The sequence below is a fragment of the Callithrix jacchus genome, chromosome 2, assembly GCF_049354715.1.
Source record: "Callithrix jacchus isolate 240 chromosome 2, calJac240_pri, whole genome shotgun sequence".
NCBI lineage: Eukaryota > Metazoa > Chordata > Mammalia > Primates > Cebidae > Callithrix > Callithrix jacchus.
The window spans coordinates 76,825,163-76,851,157 of NC_133503.1; the positions used below are offsets into that span (position 1 = coordinate 76,825,163).

The window sequence follows — 25,995 nt, forward strand, 5'->3', positions numbered from 1 at the left end:
CTGCCTGCAGAGGCTTTGCTGAGCTGCTGTGGGCTCCGACCAGCTGCCGTGTGAACTTCCCTGCAGTCCTGTTTATATGGGGGTAGTTAGCAGTGCCTCGGCAATGGTGGCCCACCTCTGTATTGGCGGACTCTCTCTGTAGTGGCGGGTTGCCTTGGCAATGGCAGGCTGCCACAGCATTGGTGAACTACCTCCATAGTGGTAGAGTGCCTTGGTAATGGTGGACACCCCTCCCCTACAGAGCTGGACTGTCCCAGGTTCAGCTATGCTTGCTGTGAAACTATCAATTCAGAGAGTTTTTTATTGCTGTTCTTTTGTGGGGGTGGGACCAGCCAAGCCTGATCACCTGGCTCCCTGAGTCAGAGCCTTTTTTTTTTTTTTTTTTTTTTAGTTGAACAGTAGACTCTCTCCCAGGTGTGCCAGTTGCCTGTTGAAAAGGTGCTGGGATCCTGTGATTTCCCATGTGGTGACTCACTCCTCCGGCTTAAACAGCAGCACTGAGATTCGTGGCACTTTCTTTGCCCAGGAATCTCGTGGCCTGGCCCCCTGTTCATTCTCATTTATAATCAGATGAATGGGTGACTTCCCAGGGCTCGAATTGCCAGCTAAAAGGGCACCTGGACCAGTGTATTTTGTACAGAGAACCGCCACACAGGGGTGCAGACAAAGCAGCCACGCTGGCCAAAACAGCTGTGCTGGCCAAAACAGCTGCGCTGGCCACCCATGGGCCTCCTCCACCTGGGAATCTCCTGGTCTGTGGGCAATACAAATCCATCTGGAAATGTGGCATTTACTTACCCTCTGCACTTTTACTGGGAGCTGCAATCCTGAGCTGTTCCTAAATGGTCATCTTGGATCTTCCCCATCAAGTATCAAGTTTTCATAGTCTTTTGCATGTTTTGCAAATCAGTTTTAACTTGTCATCAGTTCAAAATAATAAGTTATAATATTTGCAAGCTTTATGGTAATCACAAATCAAAAAACATATAATGGTTACACAAAAAATAAAAGGCAAGTAACTGAAGTGTACTGCAAGAGAAAATCATCTTCACTAAAACAAAGGCAGGAAGGAAGGAAAAATAAAGAGAAGACCATCAGTCTACCAGAAAACAAATAATAAAATTGCAGAAGTAAATCCCTAATTTATCAATAATGACATTGAATGTAAATGGATTAAACTCTCCAATGAAAAGACATAGAGTGGATGAATAGATTAAAAAGAAAAACAAGATCCAGTGATCTGTTGCCTACAAGAAGCACACTTTAGCTATAAAGATACACACAAACTGAAAATAAAGGGATGTAAAAAGATATTTTATGCCAATAGAAACCAAAAAAGAGCAGTAAGCTATACTTAAACAAAACAGATTTAATGGCAAAAACTGTAATAAAAGACAAAGCAGGTTATTACATAAAGATAAAGGGGTTAGTTTAGTAAGAGAATGTAATGATTCTTCCACTGTTTTACTGTGGCCCATTGTATGAAGTTTGGTAATTACCCAAGAGATCTTCACTCACCTTCCTCTGTGCCAGAGCTGTCTTAGCTGTGTTTTACTGTCTGCTCTTTCTTACTGCTTGTAGTTAGAAGTGATTTCCTTGAAATGCATGAGGCTAGAAAGGGAGCTGGAACTTACAGTGGCAGTGTTTGTGCAAGATGATGGTGCTTCTGCTCTGTCAAACATAATAAAAGCCATACATGACAGATGCACAGCTAGTATAATACTGCAGGAGAAAAAAACTGAAAGCCTTTCTTATTAAACCTGGAACAAGATAAGGATGCTCACTTTCCCCATCGTTATTCAACATAGTGTTGGAAGTCCTAGCTAGAGGAGTCAGACAAGAGAAAGAAATAAAGGGCATCGAAATTGGAAAGGAAGAAGTCAAATTATCTTTGTATACAGATAATGTGATCTTATACTTGGAAAAACCCAAAAATTCCACCAAAAAGTTATTGGAACTGATAAATAAATTCAGGAAAGTTGCTGGATACACAATCAACATACCAAAATCAGTAGCATTTCTATATGCCAACAGTGAACAATCTTAAAAAGAAATTTAAAAGGTAATCACTTTTACAATAGCCACAGATAAAATAAATATCCTGGAATGTACTTAACCAAGGAAGTGAAAGATCTGTACAATGAAAACTATAAAACATGAAGGAAATTGGAGAGGACACCAAGAAATTGAAATATATTTCATGTTCATAGATTAGAAGAGTCAATATTATAAAAAAAACCATATTACTCAATGCAATGTAAAAAATTTAATGGAATCCCTATAAAAATACCAATGACATTCTTCACAGAAATAGGAAAAACAATTCTGAAACTTATATGCAGTCACAAAAGATCCAGAATAGCCAAAGCTATTGATATGGTTTGTCTCTATGTTCCCACCCAAATCTCACCTTGGATTATAGTAATCCCCACTTGTCAAAGGTGGGACCAGCTGGCGATAATAGGGAACTTAGAATAAATTTGCACATCTACAGTAAGCTCATTTTCTGTAATGGTACCAAGGACAAGAGACAAAAGACAAGTCTCTTCAGTAAATAATGCTGGGAAAAGTGGATATTTATATGCAGAAGAGTGAAAGTTGATCCTTACCTCTTACCTTATACAAAAAATTAAATGGATTAAATACTTTAAGACCTCAAACTATGACACTACTGCAAGGAAACATTGGGGAAATACTTATTGAATAATACTCCTTTAGCACAGGCAATCAAAGCAAAATACACAAATAGGATCATGTCAAGTTAAAATGCTTCTGCACAGCAAAGGAAACAATCAACAACATGAAGAGACAACCCACAGAAAGAGAAAAAAATATTTGCAAACTACCCATCTGGCAAGGGATTAATAACCAGGGGCTCAAACACCTCTGTTGGAAACGATCTAATAACCCCACTCAAAAATGGGGAAAAGATTTCAAAAGACATTTCTCAAAAGGAAACATACAAATAGCAAAAAGGCATATGAAAAAGTGTTCAACATCACTGACCATCAGAGAAATGCAAATCAAAAGTGCAGTGAGATATTATTTCACCATAGTCAAAATGACTTTTATCCAAATCTCAGGCAATAACAGTTGCTAGTGAGGATGTACAGAAAGGAAACTCTTATTAAAACTGTTGGTGGGACTGTCAATTAGTACAACCACTATGGAGAACTGTTTGGAGGTTCCTCAGAAAACTAAAAAAAAGCCTGGGCACAGTGGCTCATGCCTGTAATTGCAGCACTTTGGGAGGACAAGGGGGGTGGATGAGGGGGTCAGGAGTTTGAGACCAGGTTGGCCAACATGGTGAAACCCTGTCTCTACTAAAACTACAAAAATTAGCTGAGCATGGTAGTGCTCACCTGTAATCCCAGCTACTTGGGAGGCTAGGCAGGAGAATTGCCTGAATACAGGAGGTGGAGGTTGCATTGAGCCAAGATTGTGCCACTGCACTCCAGCCTGGGCAACAGAGCAAGACTCTGTCTTGGCAAAAAAATCAAACAAGCAAACTAAAAATAGAGCTACCATATGATCCAGCAATCCCACTGCTGGGTATGTACCCAAAAGAAAGTATATCAGAGAGATATCTGCACTCCCATGTTTATCTGTATACCAAAGAGATATCTGCACTCCCATGTTTGTTGCAGCACTGTTCACAATAGCCAAGATTTGAAAGCAACCTAAGTGTCCACCAACAGATGAATGGGTAAACAAAATATGGTACTTATACACAATGAAGTACTATTCAGCCATAAAAATGAATGAGATCCTGTGATTTGCAACAACATGGACAGAACTGGGGGTCATTATATTAAGGTAAATAAGCCAGGCACGGAAAGACAGACATCACTTGTTCTCACTTATTTGTAGGATCTAAAAATCAAAACAATTGAATTCATGGAGATAGAGAATAGAAGGATAGTTACCAGACACTGTGAAGGATAGCTAGGTGCTAGGGGTGGGGGTTGGTGGGGGAAGTTGGGGATGTTTAATGGGTACAAAACAATAGAAAGAATGAATAAGACCTAGTATTTGGTAGCACTATAGGAAATTGCCTTGTGTACACAGGAAATTCAGTTATAAATTGTATTCTTAGAGTTCTTGCACAAAGTGGAAACAGTAAAATTATAAAAGTCTGGTATTTTAAATTGTACATTTAAAAGTAACTAAAAGAGTATAATTGGATTGTTTGTAATACAAACAATGAGGGGATGGATACCCAATTTTCTATAGATGTGATTATTATGCATTGCATTTCTGTACCAAAATATCTCATGTACTGCATAAATATTTATACCTACTATGTACTTATGAAACTTAAAAATGAAAAAAATATATATTGTCTCTACTAAACACATAAAAATTAGCAGGATGGGCCGGGCGCGGGGCTCAAGCCTGTAATCCCAGCACTTTGGGATTACAGTCAAGATATCGAGACCATCCTGGTCAACATGGTGAAACCCCATCTCTACTAAAGATACAAAAAATTATCTGGGCATGGTGGCGCATGCCTGTAATCCCAGCTTCTCAGGAGGCTGAGGCAGGAGAATTGCCTGAACCCAGGAGGCGGAGGTTGCGGTGAGCCGAGATCGCGCCATTGCACTCCAGCCTGGGTAACAAGCGAAACTCTGTCTCAAAAAAAAAAAAAAAAAAAAATTAGCAGGATGTAGTGGCACACACCTGTAGTTTTAGGTACTCGAGAGTCTGAGGCATGAAAATCACTTGAACTTGGGAGGCAGAGGTTGCAGTGAGCAGAGGTCATGCCACTGGACTCCAGTGTGGGCAACAGAACGAGACCCTGTCACAAAAAAACAAAAATTACATAAGAAGTTTCTATACAGTCTTTATTTAAAATAATAAAAACTCTTGATAAATACATCTCTGCTTCTGAATTCTGAAAAAGAAGATATATCACTTCTGAAAGATATGGTGTTTCTCTCTCTCTCTCTCTCTCTCTCTTTCTCTCTCTCTCGCTCTCTCATCCTCCTGGCCTCAAAGAGTCCCTCTCAAAGTATTGGAATTACAGGCATAAGCCACTGTGCCTGGCCAGTATTTCTTTATTATGGAAAATTGTCAAAATTACCTGATTTGAAAAATCAAGGAATTTAGTGTTTAACTCAGTTAACTTTAAATTTGTGTTTTAACTCAATAAAACATGCAAATTTTCTCTCTCACTTGAGCATGCTTGAATCTCAACTCTACCATTACTTGCTCCCTATCCTTAAGTAAGTCAATTAATCTCTCTGAAAGTTTTCTCATTTATAAAATGTAGGTAATATAATCTGCCTTGCTTGGTCTTTGTGAATATTAAATGAACATATGTTATAAAACCAATTACTGTTGGTAGTGGAGTAAGCATTTAATAAATGCTTGCTGTTATTAATATCTAAGAAATACAGATATTGAGACTAGTTGCATTTGAAATAAAGCAATATACAAGTGTAATATTTGGAGGAATTATGCAATATCTGCCTTTTTTATTTTTCAGTTTCCTGCAAATACATCAGAAATATGTTGTATTATTAGAGAATCACCAGGAACTAGACAAGTGAAAAATAAAGGTGTTATTGTAAAGAAGAAGAAATATTCTTTTCCTAAGGATATCCCTCAAGGTACTGTAGTATGAATGCAGAGCATACTTTTTGAATGATATCATTTTTTTCATTATAAATGCCTTATATACACAGGAAATTCAGTTATAAATTGCATTCCAGTAGTTCTTGCACAAAGTGGGAATGGTAAAATTATAAAAGCCTGGTCAGGGGTAGACTCGTGGCTCCTGCCTATAATCCCAGCACTTTGGATAGCTGAGGCAGGAGGATTAGTTGAACTTAGGAGTTCAAGGTTATGATGAGCTATCATCAGTTCACCCAGCCTGAGTGACAGAGAGAGACCCTGTCTCTTTATTTAAAAAAAAAAATGTCTGGTCAGATTTTGGAACCAGGGTAAAATAATTTTTTTTAAGACAGATATTTTATCTTTTGAAAAATTAGCTTATAACACTGATGTAAAATCTATCCAGGATACTTCCTCTTACAATTATGTGAAATTTTGTATTGTTTTGGTTTCAATTTCAGTTGCATTCTTTTTAGAGATGTGGATATGTTTTTGCATTCACCTCGTATTGGTTAAGTACTTCCTCTGTGAAAGGCACTGTGCTAAGAACCTTATATTTCATTTATTTCTCACTATGACTTTATAATAGATGAGATATGTACTGTTATTCCCATATTACATATAAAGACTCTGAGATTTAAAGTAGTATGCAGTTTGTTCAACATCATATTTCTTCCAAGTGGTAGAGAGGAATTCAATCTTTTAAGCCTGCTAAATCCAAGTGCATCATTTGCAGTGTTGTTGTTTTTTTCAGTTTAGAAGGCTTAACATCTCCCCTCACTATGCTTCAGGCAGAACGTCTTTTTTTTTTTTTTCTTTTGAGACGGAGTTTTGCTCTTGTTACCCAGGCTGGAGTACAATGGCATGATCTCGGCTCACCGCAACCTCCGCCTCCTGGATTCAGGCAATTCTCCTGCCTCAGCCTCCTGAGTAGCTGGGATTACAGGCACGCACCACCATGCCCAGCTAATTTTTTGTATTTTTAGTAGAGATGGGGTTTCACCATGTTGACCAGGTTGGTCTCGATCTCTTGACCTCATGATCCACCCTCCTCGGCCTCCCAAAGTGTTGGGATTACAGGCTTGAGCCACCACGCCCGGCCCAGGCAGAATGTCTAATGACTCAGTGGCACTTTGGAATTTTTATGAGTAAACAGCCAATGAAGCAATTGAACCTTAGTTAGATATGTACAACTTCAATTCAACCAAGATGTCTACTCTTAATTCTTGTACTTGTTTCCTCCACAGTGCCTGCCCTGATCATTCTCTAAGTCTATAGAGATCTCTCCTTTTTTAACAAGTTCCTTGAATATTCAATTCAGTGCTACTCATTTGATACTTAATAATTATATTTGTTGGCATTCTCCAGAAAAACAGAACCAAAAGGAGATAGATAGAGATATGTGAAGGGATTTTTAATGAGAATTGGCTAATGTGGTTATGGAGGCTGAAAAGTTCCATGACGTGCCATCTGCTAGCTGTAGAACCAGAGAGGCTAGTGGCATCGCTAAGTCCAAGTCCAGGGGGCTTAGAAACTGGGGAGTTGTGATGCAACTCCCAGAATCCAAAGGCCAGAGAACTTGGAGTTCTGATGTCCAAGGGCAAGAGAAGATGGATGTCCTTGCTCCAGAAGAGAGAGCAAATTTGCCTTTTTCTGCCTTTTCTTTCTTTATTTTTCTTTTCTTTTTCTTTTTTTTTTTCTTGAGATGGAGTCTTGCTCTTTCGATAGGCTGGAGTGCAGTGGTACGATCTCAGCTTACTGCAACCTCTGCCTCCTTGGTTCAAGCAATTCTCCTGCCTCAGCCTCTCAAGTAGCTGGGACTCTAGGCACACGGCACCACACCAGCTAATTTTTGTATTTTTAGTAGAAATGGGGTTTCACCATGTTGGCCAGGATGGGCTCAATCTCTTGACCTCGTGATCCACCCGCCTCAGCCTCCCAAAGTGCTGAGGATTACAGGTGTGAGCCACTGCGCCCAGCCTTTTCTGCCTTTTCTATTCTGGTCCTCAACCAATTGGATGGTACCTGATCACTTTGAGTGAGGGCAGATCTTCTTTGTTCAGTCTACTGATTCAAATGCCATTCTTTTCTGGAAACATCCTCACAGAAACAGATCTACTCAGAAATAATGCTTTACTAGCTTTCTGAGTATCCCTTGTTCCAGCCAAATTGATATCTAAAATTGACTATCACAATAATATATTGCAACCTGACCTAATTTACAGTGCTGACTTTTCATATTTCATATTCCATAGGTTATGAAGTTTTCAAGGAGAAAGAATGTAATGGACTTCTTTCTATCTCTATCTCTGATAACATCAGCATAGTGGTAGGGAATAGCAAGATCCTGTATTTGTCAGAATTCTACCAAAGAAAAAGAGCCAATAAGATGTGGAAAATATTAAAGAGAGGTTGAAAGTTATAGAGGATAGAATAAGGCCTAATGTATGCCAATTACCATTCTAGAGAGAACAAAACAAGGAATCGACGTATACAGTTATGGAATTGTACAAGTCTAGCTGGGCAAGTTTGCAAACTGTACAGAAGGCTGGAAACTCTAGGGCAGGAGCTGATGATGCAGTTTACACACAGATTTCTTCTTGTTCAGATAAACTTTTTAAGATTTGCTCTTAAGGCCTTTCAACTGATTGGATGAGGTCTACCTACATTATCAGGGATCATCTCCTTAAAGTTCATATAAAGTTTATTATAGATATTAACCACATCTACAAAATACCTTTGCAGCAACACTTCGATTAGTTTGACTGAATAATTGTATAATATATCTTAGGCAAGTTGTCACATACAACTAACCATCACAGTGCATTCCTTATCAACTACTCATCCATTTGCATCTCCTTAAACCATATTTAATCTCCAAATAAAGACAATAATAAAGTCATATTTTTGCCTAACATGCTACAGTTGTCCTGCATAAAACTGAAAATGTGCTAACTCTTTCTCCAGAAGAGGATACAAAGTTTTGGTCAATGTTCACCCTTCTTGCTATCCTGTAACTTAAAAACTGTGATAGAAAGTTAACTATTATTAATATATTATATGATAAGGGGATAAGAGAGGGAAAAAAAACAAGGCTATTTGCCTGACTAATCAAGTGATCATAGCAGGTATTTATAACTCCTTCTTCCACTACCCATGCCATATTCCTTTTGCCTTCAGCAAGCACTTCCAGTGGTCATGGTTATCTGCTGGGTAACACAAACCTTTATTTCTGAGCATCTGGGCCTTTAGTAGTCCTTCCTGGATTGGGTTATTGTAGTTTTCCATTAACCTTAATCACAGGGTGTGATAAAATTAACAGATACCCTAAGAGATCTCCAGACATATTCTTCCTTACCATCATTGTGGAGTAGTAGTTCAGATTCCCCTTGGTAGTCCGGATCAGTCACCCCAGACAACACTGTAAGCCCCTTAGCCTATTGACTCCAAAGTGGGAGCAGTCTTAACTTCCAGTTTAATGGAATCAATATCCTGGTGGAGGAATTCCTCCCTTTGGAACTAAGACCTCTAAGCTAGTGGAGCATCAAATTATGAGACCAGGAAGAATAAATTTAGCTAGTGAATTAATAATGCATGGTGCCACTTTTGTTTCTATCCCTTGATTCCTGGCTACAGAGGGGAAAAAGGTACCATTTATTGGATGCTGATTCAGAGCATATATATAGCCTTCTGGAGAACTTTGCCCTAGCCTGCAAGTTATTTCCCCCAGCTGATACTGTAATTGCCTCTTCAAAAGGCCATCCCACTATCCTATTTGGACAGCCGCTTTAGCATGATAGGGAACGTAGACCAGCGAATTCCAGGAGTAAGGACCTATACTGCAATTCTTTTGCTGTGAAGTGAGTTCCTTGATCAGAGGCAATGTTGTATGAAATATCATGACCATGGGTAAAGCATTCCATGAGTCCATGGATGTCAATTTGGGCAAAATTTTGTATGAGGAACGAAAATTTGTATTGAATGTCTGTTCGAGTAATAACAAAATGCTACTCCTTCCATGATGAAAGTAGTTCAGTGTAATCAACCACAAAGCTGACTGAGCACCTAGATGAATAGTGCCATACTGGGGAGTCAGTGTTGTTGTCTGCTGCTGATAGGTTGGGCACTCAGCAACCTGGATGCCACTGCTGGGAGGCATTGGACAGACCTTTCTTTTTTTTTTTGAGACAAGATCTCACTCTTTTCCTTAGGCTGTAGTGCAGTGGAGTGATTACAGCTTACAGCAGCCTCCATCTCCCCAGGCTCAGGTGATCCTCCCACCTCAGCCTCCCAAGTGGCTAGAACTACAAGAGTACACCACCACACCTAATTCCAGCAGTGGCATCCAGGTTGGCCTTGGGTAATGGAAATCCATATTGCTGAGCCTATGTATGAACTCTATTCTTGCCACTATGGATACTTTGCTCATGAGCCATGAACAAAGAGGATACTAGTTAGACTCTTTCCCCAGCCCTGTTTTGACAGAGGTGGCTGGGAGAGACTGACTGGATTCTACAGACTTGATTATCCTATATTCCCTTTATTATTAAAATCCTCCTCTGCTAAGGTCACCTTTTGGTGAAATTTTATGGGATACATCTTCATTTCCTCCCCCCCGAGAGAGGTCTGTCCTGGCTGGGTGCAATGGCTCATGCTTGTAATTCCACCACTTTGGGAAGTTGAGATGAGTGAATCGTTTGAGCCCAAGAGTTTGAGACCAGCCTGGGCAACATTGTGAAATCCTGTCTCTTCAAAAAAATACAAAAATTAGGTGTGGTAGTGTACTCTTGTAGTTCTAGCCACTTGGGAGGCTGAGGTGGGAGGATCACCTGAGCCTGGGGAGATGGAGGCTGCTGTAAGCTGTAATCATTCCACTGTACTACAGCCTAAGGAAAAGAGTGAGATCCTGTCTCAAAAAAAAAAAAAGAAAGGTCTGTCCAATGCCTCCCAAATTTTTCAGCCCACTTTTGATGGATTACTGAGTGTCAACTTGATTGGATTGAAGGATGCAAAGTATTGTTCCTGGGTGTGTCTGTGAGGAGATTAACATTTCAGTCAGTGGACTGGGAGAGGCAGACCCATCCTCAATTTGGTGGGCACCATCTATCTAATCAGCTGCCATTGTGCCAGAATGAAAAGCAGGAAGTAGAATGTGAAAAGATTAGACTGGCTTAGCCTCCCAGCCTACATCTTTCTTCCAAGCTGGATGCTTCCTGCCCTCTAACATCGGATTCTAAGTTGTTCAGCTTTGGGACTCAGACTGGCTTTCTTGCAGGTGGCCTACTGTGGGACTCTGTGTTCATGTGAGTTAATACTCCTTAATAAACTCCTCTTTGTGTATATATATCCTATAAGTTCTGTCCTTCTAGGGAACCCTGACTAATGCAATGTTCTTTCCAAGTCCCTAACCCTACAGCCAAATCATTGGCTACCACTCTAGAATATAGTTAAACACCTCGCCATTTCTCCTTTCAACAACCAGGTGCACTCCTCTCAGTTCTGTCCATGGGGGGACTTATCTGTACCAATTTCCTTTAGGGATGTCCCAGAAAGAAGATGTAGGTGCTCTAACTGTACACTTTTAGGCAGTACCTGCATATTGTAGAGAACCATTTGTAAATCAAACATGAGTTTTCTCTTTCTCAGTCAACTGTAGAGAATTCCTCTTGTCATATTAAGAGCAGGTAGTAAGAGAAAAGGTAATGTAGTAAGGGTGGGGGCCATAGACATTTGGGTCACTTCCTCATGCTATTTACTTACGACTTCAGGGCCTGCTCAAGCTTAATCTTACGTAAACCATTTCCATTTGATAATGGAGTACAGCCATTACCACCAACTTTATGACTTGGTAGGTCAGACAACACATAGTTCATGATGGGCAGTGTGGGTCACATGGTAACTTGATGGCCTTTGGTTAAATGTTTAGTGGCTACTAAAGTCTGGCAATAGGCTAAAAGCTGTTTCTCAAAAGAGTAATTTTCCACTGAGGATGGAAGGGCTTTGCTCAAATCCTAAATGTTCACCTTGTGATTCACCTGCAGGGACCTGCCAAAAGGTCCAAACAGCATCTCTATCTGCCACTAACACTTCAAGCACTGTTGGAGCTGCTGGATCATTTGGCATAATTGTCAGAGCATCTCCATAGTAGCCTGGACCTATTGCAGAGCATTCTCTTGTTCTGGGCCTCTCTTCAAATCTGGCAGATTTTTAAGTCACTCAGTGAGTGGGCTGGAGTGGTACACCCAAATGAGAAATATGTTAACTCCAAAATCAAAAAAAGCTGACTAGGCATTGTATCTCCCTTTTGGTTATAGGAGGTGCCAGAGGCAACACCTTATTCCTCACCTCAATAGGGATGTCCCTTATACCACTGGACCCCTGGAAATTACAAAGATGGAAGGCCTTTGGAGACCCACCGTTTCCATTTGTAGGAATATACCCAACTGTAATGTATATGTGTGTCATCAAAAATATATATACCAGAATATTAATAGCATCAATTTTCATGATAGCCTCAAGCTGGAAACTATCTAAATGCCCATTAAGTAAAATGAATAAGTAAACTATGGTATATTCATTCATTAGAGTACTATATAGCAGTGAAAATCAATAATATAAAGTGAGATGCAACTGTTACATATTGCATGCTAGATACACAATTACAAACATAAAGATGCATTTAGCAAAGGGTGCCAAACATGGTTGAGTGCATTTAACATTATTTACATATAGTATAAAACCTGGCAAAACTTAAACTATAATGAAAATCATCAGAGTGGATCACCTTGTTGGAGTGGGGCATTACTTGAAAGGGATCTCAAGGAGGAATTCTAGAATGCTGGTAATGTTGTGTTTCATTATCTTAGTGCTGTTTACACAGGTGTGTTCTGTTTGTGACAACCTATCAAGCTGTACATATATGTATTTGTTATGCATATACATACTTTGTTATACTTTAAGAAAAAGTTGGCTAGACATGATGGCTCATGGCTGTAATCCTAGCACTTTGGGAGACCAAGGTGGGTGGATCACCTGAGGTCAGGAGTTTGAGACAAACCTGGCCAACATGGCAAAACCCCCTCTCTACTAAAAATACAAAAATTAGCTGGGTGTGTGGCGGGTGCCTCTAATTCCAGCTACTTGGGAGGCTGAGATGGGAGAATTGCTTGAACCTGGGAGGCAGAGGTTGCAGTGAGCCAAGATTGCGCCACTGCACACCAGGCTAGACAACAGAGTGACCAGAAACACTCTTAATTTGATTTTTGGCCTGTCATATTAGTTTCTGACATTAGATATGTCAAAATTCTGGGCTTAAAGTATGCAACAAATCTAAACCAAAATGTGTGTGGGTGGTTCTTTTGAGTGTTCAGACTGAAGTCTTTTAATTTAATTTACAGAGATAACTGCCCTCACTTCCCCACCCCATTACTTTTGAACTAATGAACTAATGGTGCCATCTCCTGGCCTCTTTCTAGGCTCTTACCATAACAGCTGCCTCCTGTTTCCCTTTCAACCTCTGGCCACTTGTCTCTTTCCTTAGTAAAAATAGCAAAGCACCAAGCTAACTAGTGATCATGTTATTTTAAACATGCAGCAGCCTATTTTTAGTCCTGGCATTTAAAGTTTTAGCTGTTTTGGCAGTACTCTAATCAGGACTACAGGGTGAAATTCACTTTTGAATTTCAGTCTAGGATTGTGATCAGTATGCTTTTTGTTCATTAATAACCAGCATTATGCTGATTAAAGAAAAAACAATGGTGAAAGTGAACCAAAGAGATGTGATAGAGGAGGTGGTGTGGGTAAGTAGTCAGAATAGTGACAGCCAGATAAAGGAGGCTATAGAAAACATCTCTAAGGTTTCTCAATACGTGGTCCTTCTGACCACCTCCACCAAAATAACTGCAGACTTGGTAAACTACAGTCTCTACAGATGGCACAGGAACCTGCATTTTGAAAGTGATTCCATTAAACACAAACATTTGAGAACCATTTCATTTGTCTGTTTTACTCATTTTACATGTAGCAAAAATGACCTGGCCAGGTTAAGTGACTTGCCCAAGTTCACAGAGCTTATTACTTGCAGAATCGGAACTAGAACAAGACACTGTAGAAACCCAAGAGAGGACACTTTTAACTTTAAGGTGTTAGAGAAGACTTCCAGTCTAATAATACTGTTTGATAAATCAGACAAAACCTGTAGCTAACCTTATATTAATATTAAATTTTTTATCTTATTTTGAGCTCTAGAAGAGATGATAACTTATGTGTTATGAATTCATATCTCAGGCTAGTACTGTAGAATCACAGCCTTTAACTAGATGCATATGTTATCTTTAGTGATAAGTTTGATTTTCTAGATTATAGCATGCAGAAGTGTCACACAGATATATGACAAAGTAGAAACATATTAATTTGAGTATCTGAAAGATGGCAGTAGAAATCACTTAAGAATAGGACATCTGGCTGGGTGTGGTCGCTCAAGCCTGTAATCCCAGCACTTTGGGAGGCTGAGGTGGGCAGATCACCTGAGGTTGAGAGTTCGAGACTAGCCTGACCAACAGGGAGAAACCCCATCTGTAGTAAAAAATACAAAATTAGCTGGACATGGTGGCAGACACCTGTAATCCCAGCTACTCAGGAAGCTGAGACAGGAGAATGGCTTGAACCCAGAAGGTGGAGGTTTCAGTGAGCCGAGATTGCGCCATTGCATTCCATCCTGGGCAACAACAGCGAAACTCCATCTCAAAAAAAAAAAAACAGGACATCCATAAGTTCAAATCCTAACTGTCATATAAGCAAATTCCTTAAACTTTCTGAATTTTAGCCTCCTATCTGTAAAATTAGTAAAATAGTAGTTATTACCTCAATGAATTGTTGCTAGGACTTGAGATAATCTTTGTAAAGTGTGTGACATATAATAATCACTCATTATACAATGATTATTATTTCTTTCTATAGGTTAGGTTAGTTTCTCAAGCTTAGCTTTCTTTGTTTCCCTTTTTGAAATTGCAAAAAGCCTAAACTATGCTGACTGGTTAGTTATAAATGTGGTTATACCATCTCATGTAAACAGTGATTGGTAAGTGTGTATAGTCTTTGACACAGATCCATTGTTCTAGTGAAAAAACAGAGATGAAATATGCCGGCAAATGCCTTGGGGATAAAGAAATCAAGCTAGTCTGACATCATGGAGGCCATTTAAGTCTCTTGTTTTAGTATCATGTGGTTATAGATTGAAAAGATGAGGTTCTCTAGTTGTTTAGTTCACTCATTCAGCAAATATTTATTGAGTCTGGATGTCATATGCTAGAAATAGTTGCTGGTGATATTGAGATAAAGACATAGTTATCTTCATAAAGTTTATAGTTTTATAGAGGAAGTCAAATATATAAAACAAGCCCAGTGGAGGTATATATGTGTTTTTGTTTGTTTGTTTGGGACAGAGTCTTGCTCTGTTGCCCACACTGGAGTGCAGTGGTGTGATCATAGCTTGCTGCCACCTCTACCTTCCAGGATCCAGTGATTCTTCCCCGTCTCAGCCTGCAAAGTAGCTGGTACTACAGGCAAGTGCTACCAGGCCCACCTAATTTTTATATATTTTGTAGAGGTGGGGTTTCACCACGATGCCCAGGTTGGTCTTTTACTCTGGAGCTCAAGCGATCTGCTCACCTTAGCCTCCCAGGGTGCTGGGATTACAAGCATGAACCACCACACCTGGCCCAAATTTACTTTTTATTTGCTCATTCTCACAAGAAGTATAGGGGTGATTTGAGAAGAAATTTGACCCTAGAAGCAAAAAGGCTAAATGGGAGTTTTGCAAAAGCTCCAGTGAGCAAAGTTGAAAAAATAAGTATCTGAGCTAGTGTATCTCAAAATGTGGTACTCAGGCCACCAGATGAATTTATAAATGATGCACATTCCTAGGTCATTGCCTCAGGGATCTGATTTAGGATTTCTGTAGGATTTAGGAGAACCAGTCTAAACTAAAAAACTTTTATTAGTATAATTGACAGAGCTTAGTGACTAACATAGGTGTTGGTGCAGGATAGTAAGAAAGAATGGTAGTTAGAGATGACTTTTGGGTCTCTAGTATTGTAAAGTGTCAGAAATGATGCACTGTAGGTGATGATGAAGGAAAATATAGCTCATGGTCTTTGATGTGTATTTCAAGACTGAGAAGGTAAACGGTAGGTGAGACAAGATAGTTGGGTTGGCTGATTACCCACTTGGGAAGTTACCTAGAAGTTCATGTGGAGAGGACGACTGTGAACCAGTTTCCAAAGTCTTCAGTGAATGAGCAGTGTCTGAGGTCAGGAAACAGGGAGGAGTAGAGAATAGTATAATATAACCAGCACTTCCAAAAGTTTAATGTGCTTTTGAATCACTTGAGGATCTTGTTAAAATGGAGACTTTGATTCAGTACATTTAGAATGGGACCAAGGATTCTACATTTCTCACAACCTTTTAGGTGATGCTGATGTAACTGGTCCATGGACCCCACTTTGAATAGCAAAGATACAGGAGTCTGGTTCTCACCTTAGCTGCACATCATACTTTCCTGTTGTCTGATATTTGGGTCCCTGATCTAATTGGTATGGAGGATAGCCTAGATATCAGGATTTTAAAATCCTAGGTAGTTTTAGATGCAACAAAATTTCAGAGCCATTGAGATAGGCTGATTAGACCACAGGATGAGGTATATCATGGCACAAAAGTAACAATGCTAACTAGGTAAAGCTGGTTCCACTCTTGATCTCTTGGCCCAAGATGTGGGGGCAAAGGCCCCAGAATCAATCCTGTCTTTGGGATGGAACCTGGGTTCAACTGCAACAAAGGGCAGGAAAACACAAAGGAAGGGCAGGTGAGAGAATACGAGAGGCTTCTTCCTGGGTGGTGACTGAGGACAGGGATGAAAAGCACAACTGTATCAGGTGCTCCAGGTTACAAGGCTGGGGTTAAATACCCTGTGATGGCCACTAACAGTGATTTTTCCTGGGCTTTCCACCAGAATGTTATTGAGTAGATCTCCTTGTTTCTCCAAAGAGAACATGTCCTCCGCATGCCCTAGAAGGGATGAGCCAAATATTCCTTTTTTTTCTTTGTTTTTTTTTAATGGCCTCTGGATTTGTTTCCTAAGGCTTGATAGGGTGAAACTAGAGTGGCCTGGGCATCAAGTGCTCTCTCCCTGTGGGCTAGTTATTAATAACTATTGGACAACTGCTTGTATATGAAGTAATCTATTGTTTTGTTTTTTTCCTCCAGATATCATAATAAAAATGGCATGAAAAAACAGCTGTTGCTGAATTTTCAGTACTTTGAAGATAGGAATGTGAAGTCAAAGTCTGTAAAGCAGAATGTCTGCCTGAAATTTTGTGAAATTAAAAATTCTGTAGTTATTTATGATATATCTCTGTGTTGAAATTCAGTCAAGGTTCTTGTCATTTACTTTTAATCAGTTAAGAAAAAAACATTATTCATATGCTTCTTAAATATGTGTATTTATATTATAAGATAAAGAACCAAATCACTAGTATTAGAAGACAGTACACTAAAATAGATGGTTTTAGCTATTCAAAAGGAGGCTTCATCCCTGAGAGGTCTGAGAAGGAAAAAAGAAAGCCAATGCCGGGGTACAATGTAACTTCCTTTGATGTTTTTTTTCCTTCAAAGTTTATTGTTAGTATGATTAAAAGTAGTAAATCTTTCTCTAAAGCAATGTAGAGAAAAACAAAAACAAACAAAACACAAAAAGGTAGTGAAGTTACTGAAGTGCTAAAAATGAAAATGCTTATATTATGAGCTATTTTTAACAGAACTTAATTGAAACCACATGAGTTAGAGACCTAATTTCAGGTCTGACTGAAAGAAACTCTATACTCAAGGTTTGCTGAAGCAGGGGATATATAATATGTATAATCAGTTCCATATTATTTAATATATTACCTTATCCCAAAAAAACCATCTTTAGCTAATACTATCTGTAGGATGTTTTAAAATTTGGTAATATAACTTGCAGTATCTTAACAATGCCCTTCTTTAAAAGCAGTAATCCTGCACAGTGAGCAGAGTCCAGTTGTAAAACTTGGAGGGATTTTAACCTGATTAGTCCTTGATGCTAAAGGGCTTTACTAATATTATATATTCATAAGAATCAAATTTTAAAAACTTCAGGATTAAGAAAAATTATAACATCTATGAGTTAATTTGTAGTTAAATAACCTGTATGGTATTCATTTTTAACAAGGCATCCCTATGAAGATATCCTTGTAATGATTTGTCAAGGCTTTAAGCCACTAACAAAGCTATTTGTGATTTTTGTGATTTCATCTGAAGGTGAAATATGGAAAAGTTGTGAAGAAACATAGATGAGACCATTAATGATGGAGGCTAGCATAAAATTTAGACCTGTATTCTGAATTAATACTCAATTAAGTCAGCAACTCTTGTGGTGAGTTTAGAAGAAATGTGATAAGTAAAGAATGAAGTAGAAACCTTGTTCTTTGCCTTCAAGCAGTTTATAATTCAGGTGGGATGGGAGAGAATGAGAATGAATTATTTGCTAGTTTCTTATCAGGTGGTAGGTTCCTATGAGAAAGAATGATACTTGATTCTTAGATTGGGCCTGGTGGGGTTGGAAGAAATAAACATTTGATAGTTTCATACTGTTGATGAATAAAACATAGGTAGCTCAGAGAGGTAAGTATTTGGCCAGGGTTATGTAATTTAGGAAGTGGTGGAGCCAAGATATGAGGCAGTAGCATTTGAGTATAATATATTTTTTTCTTCTCCCCAGAAAAGGCACATTCAATTTTTTTTTTTTTTTTTTAAACAGGGTCTTGCTTTGTCGCCAGGCGCCAGGCTGGAGTACAGTGGCACGATCTCAGCTAGCTTCAACCTCCGCCTCCCAGGTTCAAGCAATTCTCCTCCCTCAGCCTCCTGAGTAGCTGGGACTACAGGCACGTGCCACCATGCCCAGCTAATTTTTGTATTTTAGTAGAGACAGGGTTTCACCATATTGGCCAGGATGGTCTCGATCTCTTAACATCATGATCCACCCGCCTCAGCCTCCCAAAGTGCTGGGATTACAGGCGTGAGCCACCATGCCCGGCCAATATTTTTGTTTTATAGACTGGAGTACAAGGAAAGATGGGAGGGGGTAAGGAATTGGAATTGGTATTTGTATTCAAGACTTAGGACTGAGGACACAACAACTTCAATTATGATTAAGAGCAAGGAAAGCAGAAGAAGCCTGCTGGCTGGTAACATGAGAAGTCCAAAGAAGAATCCTATTGGTAAGTCCTTGGAAAAGACTGTATGCTTAATCTTGTATCTGTTGCAGGCCTCAGAGGTCTTTCATTGAATCTCCCTGGAAGAACATGAAAAAAGGAATTCATCTCTTTCTGGGATGAGGAGCTCATAGTTTTCATCCATTTTCAACATAGACTGAAATCTAAAAAAAAACCAACCCTTTTACTTCAGCATGTAACTGAACTTTATTTTTAATCATTTTAAATTATATCTTAAATTTTTATCTCATTAAAAACAAATCTCAGGTTTTTGTTCAGTTAAAAAGTTCAGTTAAAAGTACATGAAAGAGCCAGGCATAGTGGCTCATGCCTATATAATCCCAGCAATTTTAGAGGCTGAAGCAAGCAGATCACTTGAGCCCAGGAATTTGAGACTAGGCTGGGCAATGCAGGGACACTCTGTCTCTACAAAAAAAAAAGTACAAAAATTTGCTGGGTGTGGTGGCACGCGCCTGTAGTCCCAGCTACTCAGCTGTCTGAAGTGGGAGAATTGTTTGAGCCCAGGAGGCAGAAATTGCAGTGAGCAATGATCTTCCCACTGCACTCCTGCCTGGGTGAGATAGAGCGAGACTCTATCTCAAAAACAAAACAAAACAAAACAAAAACCTGAAAGGTGATGTCATTTCCATTTTAAAATTTTTAACTACAATGGGTTTTTTTTTCCACCTCTCCAAGCTATCATTCATCATGGCTTGTTCAGTTATGAATATCCTCTTTATGTTGTATATATAGCATATGTGTTTATAGAAAGGATGTGATGCCCAAAAAGTTATCTTGAACCTCTCCTGCTCTACCCTTATTTTCTAACTTGAATTTAAAAATGTTTCATCATCTTACATGTTAAATCCTACCTTGACTCCATATGTTCTGCTAGCTAACCCATCATTCCTCATCTGTTTGCATTCACGTTTCCTAAAGAGTGTGCTTTCTACTTTCTCACAGACCCCTCACCTTTTACCCTCCCTAAACACACTCAAACACACATAATTTGGCCTCAGCTTTGTTTCTCCACTTACATGGTTCCCCTTAAGTCTCCCAGCAACCTCCTCAATGCTAATCTAAAGGATATTTTTCAGTTCTCATCTTACCCAACTTCTTCTAGCTAATAATGTTGCAGACTAGTACTTTCTTCCTAAAAGCCTCCAGAAAATAATTACTTCTCTGAAACATTACCCTCCAGGCTTTCATCTCATCTTTAGCTCACTCTTTTCAATTTCTTCCAAAGGCTTCTTTTCCTCTGCCCAATCTTTAAGTTTTGGTGTTTCCTGGGGTTCTGTTCTGGGGCCTTTTTTCATGCAGCACACTTACATTAGGTGATGTCATCTACTCACAACTTTAGTTACTATCTCTGTGCAGTTGACCCCATGTTTTTGTCTCTTATGGATATTGGTTGTGGACATCTGTGGTGACTCTCCCTGCATCTATCCATTGCCCTTCTAACTTTACCCTAAGTGGATTTTAAATTTCTAAGCCATATGGTTTAGGTGGGATTGATCCCATGATAGTTCCAGGGGTAGGCCTTTAATGGCATAAGCCAATTCACATTACCCCTCTCAACTCTGGCACAGTAATTGTTTGGGGATGGGTCCAAGGCCTATAATGATCTTATTGGGATTAAATATCAGAGCTTTTTTTTCTTGGAATGCTGGGACATACTTTCTTTTTTCTCCTGAACTTTTATCTGAAAGAATATGTCATGGAAGTTGCTGGCAGCCAGCTTATGTCCACAATTGGAGACACTACCTGGGAATAGAGTCTGTACAGAGAAATTAGAGATGGGAAGAAGAAACTGAATTCTCAATACCATTGTTGCAGTCCTTGGTTAATGCTGTGCCTAAACTGTTCATCTACATTAGATCCAGTTATGAGTGCTCATCAGTTTCATTCTTTGCTTATGTTAGTTTTGTTTGAGTTTTCTATCTTGTGCAACATAGAACATCCTGACTAATGGACTCAATGAAAATCTTTCTAGAGTTTCTGACATCATAGTCACAATGTACTATAATTGCCCATCAATTTTTTATTTTTATTTTTATTTTTTGTTACAGAGCCTTGCTCTTTGTCACCCAGGCTAGAGTGCATTGATGCAACCTTGGCTCACTGCAACCTTTGCCTCTTGGGTTCAAGTGATTCTCTTGCCTTAGCCTCCTGAGTAGCTGGGGCTACAGGTGTGTACCACCATGCCCGGCTAATTTTTGTATTTTTAGTACATACAATGGTTTTGTCATGTTGGCCAGGCTGGTCTTGAACTCCTGATCTCAAGTGATTCACCTGCCTGGGCCTCCCAAAGTGCTGAGATTACAGGCATGAGCCACTGCACCCAACCTGTCAATTGCTTTTTCTCCTTAGACTGTAAGGTCCTTGAATACAGAAACTATGACTGCTTCTTTATTTATTTCTGGATTCTAGCACAGACATATATTAAGCATATTAAATGTTTGAAAAATATTTGTTGAAATAATCTTTGTCATAGTTTTGTGCACTTAGAATTCTAGATGAGGATTTCAAGCCAATTTATATTTGAAGGAAAAGTTTGATTACCTAACAGAACTTATCGAAATCCGTAATACTTTTTTGTTACTTAGTTTCTTAAGGACAGGGCCTGTTCCTTCCTGTTTATATTGTATTCCTAGCACCTGGAACATAGTAGATGCTTATTTTCACCATCTCTATTAGGTTGTTTCAGTTGCATACAAAATTCTCTCATATTTCCCATTTTAAACAAAAGAAAACCAATTTTCCCTCTCCATCTCCTGTCTGCCTCCCATCTCAGCAAAAAAAGAGGAGTTGTCTGCGTTTCCTTTACCACTTCCTATTTGCCCCTTTTGTCTTTTGGAACCTGGCTTTTACTCACATTACTCCACTGAAATTGTTCTTGTCAAGATATCCATATTGACAAATGTAATGAACACTTAAATTTTCAGCAACTTTCAACATAGTTGACTTATTTCTCTTTTTGGAGATGTTTTCTTCTCTTGTCTTACTGCTGCTCCTTCTCATTCTTCTATGTTGGATCATTCTCCTTCAGACCTGTAAGTGTTATCCTCTTTGGGTCTTAGTTCTGAACCCTCTTTATATACACACTCCCTTCAGGTAAAGTCATCCATTCCATTATTTTAAATTCCATCTAGAAGCTAATGCCTCCCAAATTTCTCTCACTAATCCTACTTTCTCCCCATATATTCTACTCAATATCTCCACATGGCTGTCTAATAGGCAATTCAAACTTAATACATCCAAACTTGATATGTTTGGTTTTCCTCTTCAAATTCATGTGTTCCCTGGTCTTTTAATCAGGAAATGACTTCTACTTAGTTGCTCACAGCAAAAACCTAAGAGTCATCTTTGATTTTTCTTTCCTTCATTCCTATTACAAGTGTGTATCTCCAAAATAGCGTGCTCGCCACCATCAATTCTCTCTTAAAGTACAGGTAGTCACCTGTTTTGTTTCTCTGATTCCATTCTTCCTCTTCTAAAACTCCTTATCCACAGAACAGCCACGGTAGAATCATAAATTGTTTCATGTCCCTCCCCTGTTTTAAACTCCTCTGACAGCTCCCATCACACTCAGTCTGACCTCCTTTCCATAATTTACAAGGTCCTGTGTAATCTGGTCCCTTGTATCTTTCTAACCATTTCAAACCATCTCCCATTCTCAAAGTATGTTTTCGTTCTTCTGGCCTCCTTTCTCCTCTTTAAATAGGCCAAACCATTTCTCTCTTAGAGCTTTGTACTTTTTCCTCCCTTTGCCAGAATGTTCTTCACCACCTTTTTCCTATGGCTGGTTCCTTCGCATTCTTTACATCTTAGCTCAAATCCCCATCTTTGGATAGGCCTTCCCTGACCACCCTATCTAAATTTGGTCTCCATTAGTTGCTTGCTATCCATGCTTTCTTTCCTAGCTCCTAGCACAACTTGCAAACATCTTGTTTATTTTGTCTCTTCCCACAAAAAAACTCAGTTTCTAAGAATAAGGACTCTCTTGTTCAGTACCATATTCCCCATACCTAGAGTTTGAGATGTTGGAGGGACTCAAGAAATGTTTGTTGAATTAATCACTGTTTATGTTTTCTGGTGCTTGAGACTACTGCCATTTCCTTATTATATAGCAATAAATGGTCAGTTGGTTTAAGAGTTTTTAAAAGTGAGGTACTTTGAGCCCATCTAAATGTTTTTCAGGCAGGTATACTTGATCATCTTGATTTTGAATGTCTTGTTATGAGCTATTATCAATGAAATAATTTGTTTCAGGATAATTCAGCATAATTGAGGCTATACTTATTAATATGGTGGTTAAAGGAGGAAGATTTTAGTTTCGTTGCCACCTTTTCCTACATTTGGTGTGTGAGCACTGCTCAGTACCAAGCTTGGATTTTCTAATCTTTTCAGGCAGATTCGTGAGAAGAAAAAACACCAGCCAAGGTATATAGAGAAAAGAGAGTTTATTTACAAGGAAGGAAAAAGAGTTTATTTACAAGGATACCTAGAGACGCTCACAAACTTCAACACTGGCAGTAAAGCAGCACGGGTTTTCGCAAGTCCAGACCAAGTCACCACCGAAGCTCAGTTTGGCTTCTGCTAAACAATCTTTTATACTTTTTAAAACAAAGAAGGGTCAAGTCAGGACACTGTCCACATCTTCATCATGTAACTAACATCCTTGAGGTGTTTACCAAAAATTGGATCAGGGAACTGGCCAGGTTCCCAGGTCCGGCTCTTCAGAGCCTTTTTTTTTTTTTGCATTGGGAAAATTCTGAGCTGGGAATGCTCCCAATGATAAGGAAATGAAGATATAGAGTCTGTCCATGACTTGTAAACGTTATTAACTCCTTCTGTTCCATTACATTTGGTAACCAGCACATGCCTATAGCAAAGAGTACCCATGTCTTTTATGCTATCAGGAGGGAAATCTTTGAAGCAGGTGGACAGAAACCCAGACTGGGAGATTGAATCTTCTACCCTTGAGTGAGAGTGTAGGCCTTATGTCTAATCTTTGTTACCCAATAGTTCACATTGATACAGCATGAATGAGTAGATAATTATTTTCTTTCTTACATTTCCTCTTTGCTGACTTGTTAAACTTAAAAAGGCTGCCTGTAAGACACCTCAGCTTCTCTGTGATAGGATGTAGTACTAAGTAAGAGGGGGAAAAAAAAGATAATATTCACTGATACTAAAATGGAAATTTTTAAAATTTGATCTCTAAAATTACGCATAGTTCTGTCCTCTTTTTTATATTATTATACTTTAATTTCTGGGGTACATGTGCAGAACATGCAGGTTTGTTACATAGTTATACACGTGCCATGGTGGTTTGCTGCATCCATCACCCTGTCATCTACATTAGGTATTTCTCCTAATGCTATCCCAATCCTTGTTCCCACCACAACAGGCCTGGGTGTGTGATGTTTCCCTCCCTGTGTCCATGTGTTCTCATTGTTCAACTCCCACTTATGAGGGAGAACATGTGGTGTTTGGTTTTCTGTTCTTATGTTAGTTTGCTGAGAATTACGGTTTCCAGCTTCATCCATGTCCCTGCAAAGGACATGAACTCATCCCTTTTGATGGCTGCATAGCATTCCATGGTGTATATATGCTACATTTTCTTTATCCAGTCTATCAGTGTCCTCTTTTATTACAAAATTCTATCATTTCAGTGCTCTCTGATTTTGTGACTTTAGTATTATGCTGCAATGTAGGAGAAATGTGATGGGTAATAGTAAGTAAATCTAGTTCTTCTCTGTACCTGTCAAGTATAACACTAAATGAGACTACAGAAATAAAGCTATTACATGATTAGAGAATACTGAAAGTATCTTTTATGCAAGCATTTATGTTCTTCTCCCTTACTATTAGTATCTATAATTACCCATGAAGTAATTTTTTTTCCAAGATGAAAGCACACAAGGTTATGGTATTTGGAAAGTTCCTTCTGAGGGGACCTGAAACTATTCTTTTTTTGTGCCAATCATGGACAGCCATTAATCCTTAGTGTCTTCAGTCCTGTACAGACAGACTTGAGCCTGTTTCCACTTATACTCATTTACTGTAACTTAACTAACGTAAAAACAATAGTCCCTCAAATGATTGCCCCATTGACTGATAGGATCTACATTTCTTTTTATTTTTTAAAAACTGCATTGACTTTTTTTGTTTACAAAAATTTAATTCTACATTCAAATGTTGTGTGAGAAAAATATGCATAGCTCATTTTACTGTTAGAAATCTTTCAGCATTTAGTGCCAGGGGAGTATCTGAAATGTCTAGGTGAAATAGTACTGCTGTTTTGATCCCATATTGCCCAGTAGCTTCCTCAAATGGTACCTCCTCAGTGTTTGCTGACACCCTCATTTGATTACTTCTTACTAACTTAACAACAGTAGTCACCACCTGAAATAACTTTATATACTTATTTACTGTCTCCTCACCTAGAAAGCTAGCTCTTTACTTTGGATCCCCACTGCCTAGAACTTAAATGATTGTGGAATGAATATGTTAATATCTTAATCATTTATAAATAGTACTTAAAAAAAATCTTGGAACATTGAAACTCAGTATTTCCGTCACTGACAAATTCTCATAGGGATATAAATTCTGCCTATTACATTTTCTTTTGTAAATATCTTCAGACCCTTATTTATGGCGTAAACTCTAGCTGCAAATCAGTGGGAGTTGGTAGCCACTTAAAGAAAATTTGATTTGTATACCTAGTTAAATAAAACTCTAAAAAAGTTTTTTTTTGTGTTTTTGTTTTTGAGATAGGGCCCTACTGTGTTGCCCAGGCTGAAGTGCAAGTGGCACTCACTGTAGCATTGACTTCCTACACTCAAGCCATCCTCCCACCTTAGCCACCCGAGTAGCTGGGACCACAGGCATATGCCGTGACCACACCTGGCTAATTTTTGTGTTGTTTATTTTGGAGACGGAATTTCACTCTTGTTGCCCAGGGTGGAGTGCAATGGCACAATTTTGGCTCACTGTAACTTCCATCTCCCGCTTTCAAGCATTTCTCCTGCCTCAGCCTCCCGAGTAGCTGGGATTAACAGGCATGCGCCACCACGCCGGCCTAATT

At 39.0% G+C, this 25,995-nt stretch overlaps 1 protein-coding gene across 6 annotated transcripts in view; it reads left to right on the plus strand.

The window, feature by feature from the left end:
- MEIKIN (meiotic kinetochore factor) overlaps positions 1-17,019 on the plus strand; it is a 107,369-nt gene extending 90,350 nt beyond the window's left edge. For 3 of the 6 annotated variants that reach the window (XM_035290918.3, XM_035290917.3, XM_035290919.3), the window contains 2 exons: positions 5,489-5,612; positions 16,879-17,019. In XM_035290918.3, coding sequence (XP_035146809.1) covers positions 5,489-5,612; positions 16,879-16,901 — 147 coding nt within the window. In that variant the 3' untranslated portion in view covers positions 16,902-17,019. Of the gene's footprint in view, positions 1-5,488; positions 5,613-15,059; positions 15,263-16,878 lie in introns of those variants that run through there. The other 3 variants (XM_078364921.1, XM_035290916.3, XM_078364922.1) reach the window with 2 other exon arrangements.
- The last annotated feature ends 8,976 nt before the right edge of the window (positions 17,020-25,995 follow it).